Raw genomic sequence first — 6,000 nt, 5'->3', positions numbered from 1 at the left:
TATATATATAGGTGCATCAAAGCAGGGCATAACTATAAACACTTAAAATATGTGCAAAGTGACATTAGAAGACACAGTGTGACATTTTGTAGGAATTCCTACACTGATTTAAATACTAAAAGCTTATGATCTGTAATGAAAATAATTTAAGCGGCATGTTGATATGATTGACCTGACTGTAATATTCTAAAACATTTCATGTAACAGATGAATATTTATGTGTGAAACAGTAAAATACCTATAGTCACATACCTGAACAAAGAGCTTCCCACTGCCATGACCAAGTAACTCATGAAGGCCAACCTGAACCTCAAAAGATGGTCCACGATACTTGATGAAAACATCCTGTAAAAAAACTCACTTTGTCACTATCCTATTACACTGCAGAATAATACGTGCATCTGATGCCGGCCGCTCACAGCGCTCTCGTCCTGCAGCGCTCGGCCGGCTGTCACTTTCTTTTCTCCCCGCTGGAACAGCGGGGAGAAAAGAAACCAGGGATGCGCCGATGTATCGGCCTAAACATGGCTCTTTCGGCATTATGCCAAAAGTGCCATTTTCGGCCGATATGTTTCGGCGCCGATATATCGCTGCATCCCTATGTATCAGTATGCATTCAAATCACAGCAAAACAAGCAAATTATCCATTACATTATTTGTAGTATAATAACCAGCAAAACATCAGTTCTTTTACTGCATCATCAACTCTGTCCAATGAACAGGGAGCTGACCCAAGAAGCAGAAAAGCTGACCCAGAAAGCAGTGATGTTAAAGTAGGAGGTAACAGAGTAACTGATTGAGAATGGCTGGGCAAATGGGTACAAAAAGCTAAATATATATGTACTTAAACTAGGTATTTGGCTGTTTTCTCTATGAAGTTCCTCTGTAAGGGATTGTTCACACCATGTCCATTGAGCTGCATTTTTCTGCACACCAGCACGCATGGATGGTGTGAACAAGGCATACAGAAAACATCAGTTTTCTATGTGCCTTGTTCACATCATACATGTGCAGTGGTGTGCAGAAAAGCAAACGCAGCTCAAAGGACATGGTGTGAACAAGCTCTAACTGCTTTGCTGAAAGGAGCCTGTTTACAGGGAAGAATAACTGAAGCTAAATTGAACATAACTGAATGAGTCAGAGGAGAGGCTCAAATCCAACATGTCTCCTTGTTTGTCCTGTTAAGATGGGGCAGTTTGAAAATACAATTAGATGGAAATTATTACAAAGGACAGGGAGAGAGACACCAACAATGCCAGATATAATATATAGTGCAGAAAAGATAAAGATTTCACAGGTATGGCACAAGTAAAGCATGTGCAACCAGTAGGCATATCAACAATGTCCTTAGCCTGGTAAGGGTGACAATAAACAGCCCAATTTCTACAAAGAATTCTGAGAGAGAGACCTGCCTCTGTGGCCACACTTACCTAAATATGATTTACAATACACCACTCTGAGGGCTTGGTCACACAATGTCTGGACCAGATTAGTTTTGGTCGGCACCTGAAATGCATCCCAATGTATTCCTTTGGTATTTGTGGGCTCTGTTCACACCACTGCAGTCCGTTCCGGTGCGGGAGGAAAAAATGCTGCATGCACTATTTTTTTCTGGTCTGGAACGCACCAAAGTGCAGCAAACGCACTGGACTGCAACTGAATGCCCATTTTAAGCTAAAAAAACGCTTTGCAGATCTGACCCAGATCTGGTCAGGACATGGTGTGAACACGCCCTGATACAAAACTAAAATGATAAATCTGGTCAAGTTAAAAAACAAGATACATTTGTAAAATTAGAAACGGTTACATTGAATGACGTGAATTAGGCCTTGTTCACACCAAGCGCGTTCCAGGAGCAGAGCAGTTATAGAACGGATCAAAACTGCGTCCAATGTATTCCAATGGTATTTTGGGCTCTAGTTTACACCGCAGCGTTCCGTTCCAGAGCATGTAAAAAAACTGCAGCAAGCCCTATTTTACCTGCTCTGGAACGCATCAAAAACGCATGCAGACACTCCGGAATGCACCGAAAGCCCATTTTAAACTAAATTTTTTTAAACCACTGCACTGCGTGTGCAGAAACTCATGCAGATATTGTCTGCATTTGGTGTGAACAAGCCCTTACATTTTTAGCCATTTTTATTGCAACATTTAACTTTCAAAACACCCATATGACCTGTGCCAATGGGCTTGTGCTCACTTCAGAACTGCTTCTCTCTTCATACAAGTCTACAGGAATTCAAAAGCAGTTTGAAAAAACCCCCCCAAAAAAACAGATCAAATGGAGGTCAACGGCACCAGTAAATTGATTCTGAATGGTTGCAGATGTGTCTCACACTGATGGCCAAACGAAGCTGCATTTGCCCATTAACACAGGCCCTTACAAATTACATCTCTCAGTCCAATTCCTCTACTACATTAGGATAACTCAGTCAGGAGCAGAAAAGCTTCCATTGTGCAATAGGGTATATTTTCCTTTTTACTGGACTTATTCAGCTTGTCATGATGAGAAGGGTCAAAATACATATAAAATCAAAATGCTGGCTTGTTTCTACTTTGAAGACAATATATGTCTATATACTGCACCTTGTCTTCCTCAGACACAAACGTCAGCTTTTCACGCTCAGTGGCTGATCCAACTGATAAAACATTTCCCAAAGACACATTCTTAAATCCAAGACTCTGTCTGATATCATCATCTGAAACAAGGAAAGAATAGTATATGACTTGATTCATGACACGTGTTGACTGTAGGAAAATAAACACACCAAAAATGCATCTAATCATAAGTCAAATGTACAGATATACAATTTGATCATTTTCAATGGTGTGGGCAGCAGAATTATTATTATTATACATTTATATAGCGCCAACAGTTTATGCAGCGCTTTACAATATAAGGAAGACATTACAATCACAATACAATTCAAGACAAGATGGTAAGGAAGGCCCTGCCCCTGGGGGCTTACAATATAAAAGATTCTTACATGCATAAATTGTAAGGGCCAATGACCACATCTGTATATCACTATGTCCAGCAAATGTCCATCTCCTAAAACCCTAAAAGGGGACTTCTATCAACATAATTACTGGATGTATGCACTTTTTTTCTGCTTTTACTTGTTTGTATACTTTGCCTTTCCACTTCCTAAAACAAGGTTAGAACCCTCACCAATTGTGCCAAGGCAGGTGGAGCTCCTAAAAGCTGCTCAACCCATTTCTTTGCAGTGATAATCTGGTCTTGGTAAGCCACTGAATTCAAGAATACCATATTGCACAAAGTTCTCCAACTAAGTTCCAGAAAAGTAGTTTGATGCTAATGAATTTAAATAATTTAAAAAGGTAGAATTCTCTCACAACTCAAAAAATTCTGGTAATAAAGACCAAATGACTATACACTTACACATCAAACCTTTTGCCTCTAAGTCATGGATTTGCAGGTCACATTTCAAAGGTTAGATTTAGATCCAGTCAAAACTCAGCTATCAGAGTAAAAAACAGGATCTTTAGTCTAAAAAGTCTGCTAAGAAGGTACCAAAAACTTCAAGGGAATTTGTGGTGGGTTTTAACCTTTACAAATTGTCACTTCCAGGTACTCATATCAATTCTCAGATCATCTTCATTGTTCCTTAACAAAACCCAAGAAGCATGTAGAAAGCATAGCTTTGTGGTCGTGCTATTGCCTGCCTCCTCCCACCTTCTGCTTCTTCCTACAGGCCACAATCTATAATAAGAAGCTTTATTAGGTCACAAAATAAGCAAGATGAGACAGGCAAAGGCACAGTCAGTAAGCTGTGGTTGCTATTTTCCAAGATATGGGGACACAGTGAAGATAATTATAGTGCGATAGCAGACACCTGAAGGAGCTTGCCTTTTGGGCTGGAAACAGCTTAAAGGGCAGTGTCCAAAATGCTTTTCTTCACACCAGAACTGCTTTTCTCCCCATACAAATCAATGGGCATGCAAAAGCAGCTTGAAGCAGGTCAAAGGCACCTATGAGAAGAAACTCAAACATCTCAAATTCAGGTGCATTGTACGATTGTCGTCAGGTGTGTGGCATGTTCGCAAGATAAAAGCCGCACGGGCCGTTGTGCGCACTGCCCGTTTAGCATTGCGGTCATCGGAAGCCCGTCTTTCAGAGGGGCGGGCTTGCGATCATCACAAGTACGATCTGCCTGTCCAAAGATAGGCAGATCGTACGTTTTTTAAATTACCTTACAACCAGCGCAAGACAAAAGTCTTGCGCTGGTTGTAAGGTGTGTGCCCAGCATTAGATAGTATAGAAATTGGGACCACACTTTACAGAGGTGCCTTGACACAGCAGTGTGACTTTTAAAAAGCTTTTTGTATGTACCCAAATTCTTGGGTGTTGGAGATGTGGCGATGATGTGGGGTCCCTTAGGCATATTTTCTGGGATTGCCCCCTGATCCAGCCTTTTTGGCATAGGGTAGCTGACCTAATACAGAAAATAACGGGGTTGGATCTGCCATTTGCTCCGTCAACCTTCCTCCTTCGCCTTACGCCGCTCTCTAGGAAAGCATACAGGCGCTCCATTTTTTAATTCACTTGAGCAATGCGGCGAGGGCTTGTATCCCCGCTAAGTGGAAGAGCTTGCAGCCTCCCTCAATAGCAATGTGGCTGCGGAGGGTGGAGGAGATTGACAAAGGAGGACAAATTTATACTAACATGGGCGACTTGGACTCAGTTTCGGGACCCGGAGAGGTACTCCCAGGCCTGCTTAACTTGACGTATCTGGATCTTCTATAGGTGCCGACACATTCCTTATCCATATCTGGTCTCAGGGGAGCACCCCACGCTGAGGGAATACTCGGGGGGGAGACCTGAGGTGATAAGCTGCTTGGCTTTCTTTTTCTAGTCTTTCTTCGTCTCTTTCTTTCCTGCCTTTGTTTATTGTTTTTCTTCTTCTCCTTGGTAGCATCGATGTTGCACATTTCGGGTCTTTGGTTGGTTGGCGAGTGTGTATACTCACTGGCTGCCATATAGTCTTAAAATACTTTAAAAGGTATTGCTGGGAACCCACACTACATGCTTGAGATTGATATTGCATTTTACCTGCCTGTTTGCAATTGGGTTGTACTCCCCTTGATTGTACTTGCGGATGATGCAGCCTGTTTGATACATGGCTAGGTCTGTGGTGTTTACCTTGCTTTCCTTTATAAATAAAGAATTTGAAAAAAAGAAGGCTTTTTGTGCTGGTTAGTTGGAAAGTGTACTGGGAAATGGGTGTATTGTTTTGTGAACTGCCCTGCCCATGTGCACCTTACCTTTTGCTAAATTATACACTTATCGTAGTGGCTGCCATTGTTGCTTTGATGAATTTGATACAGACACACACTGGGGGTCTAAAGCTGCCTTGAGTGATGTTGGCCTTCTGGTGTTCGTGCCCGCTAGGGGGCGCGCGCGAGCAGAAAAAAATTGCCGTCTGGAGACGGCAACCCGCAGATGCAGCAGTGCCGTCCGTCCGTTTTTCTACTACGGGCGGACGGCAAGAGGTTAAGAAGGAAAGGGCTACCTCCAATGCATATCTATTCTCAATGTATGCATTTCTATATACATGTCCCAATACGGGAGCTCAGAGAGTTTAGACTTTGGGACCACACTTTACATACAGGTGAAACTCGAATAATTAGAATATCGTGCAAAAGTAATTGCAGTAAGTGCTGCAAAAGGGGCCCAAACCAAGTACTGAGTACATATGCATGCTTGTACTTTTCAGAGGTCCGATATTGTTCTATGTACAATCCTTGTTTTATTGATTGCATGTAATAATCTACTTTTTTGAGGTTGTGGATTTGGGGTTTTCATGAGCTGTAAGCCATAATCATCACAATTATGACAAATCACAGCTTGAACTATCTTGCTTTGCATCTAATGAGTCTATCTCGTATATTAGTTTCACCTTTTAAGTTGCATTAGTGAAATAAATGAACTTTGCACGATATTCTAATTATTCGAGTTTCACCTGTATGTGCCTTGAC

At 41.8% G+C, this 6,000-nt stretch overlaps 1 protein-coding gene across 1 annotated transcript in view; it reads right to left on the bottom strand.

Annotated features, from left to right (window-relative positions):
* DPP3 (dipeptidyl peptidase 3) overlaps positions 1-6,000 on the bottom strand; it is a 42,876-nt gene that overhangs the window by 10,431 nt on the left and 26,445 nt on the right. The window contains exons 11-12 of the mRNA XM_018552885.1: positions 2,587-2,699; positions 253-345 (exon numbers count right to left, since the gene is read on the bottom strand). Coding sequence (XP_018408387.1) covers positions 253-345; positions 2,587-2,699 — 206 coding nt within the window. The remainder of the gene's footprint in view (positions 1-252; positions 346-2,586; positions 2,700-6,000) is intronic.

The sequence above is a fragment of the Nanorana parkeri genome, unplaced genomic scaffold, assembly GCF_000935625.1.
Source record: "Nanorana parkeri isolate BGI_ZX_2015 unplaced genomic scaffold, ASM93562v1 scaffold99, whole genome shotgun sequence".
Lineage (NCBI taxonomy): Eukaryota > Metazoa > Chordata > Amphibia > Anura > Dicroglossidae > Nanorana > Nanorana parkeri.
The sequence above is the reverse complement of the archived record's forward strand: the minus strand, read 5'-3'. Positions and strand labels throughout refer to the sequence as shown.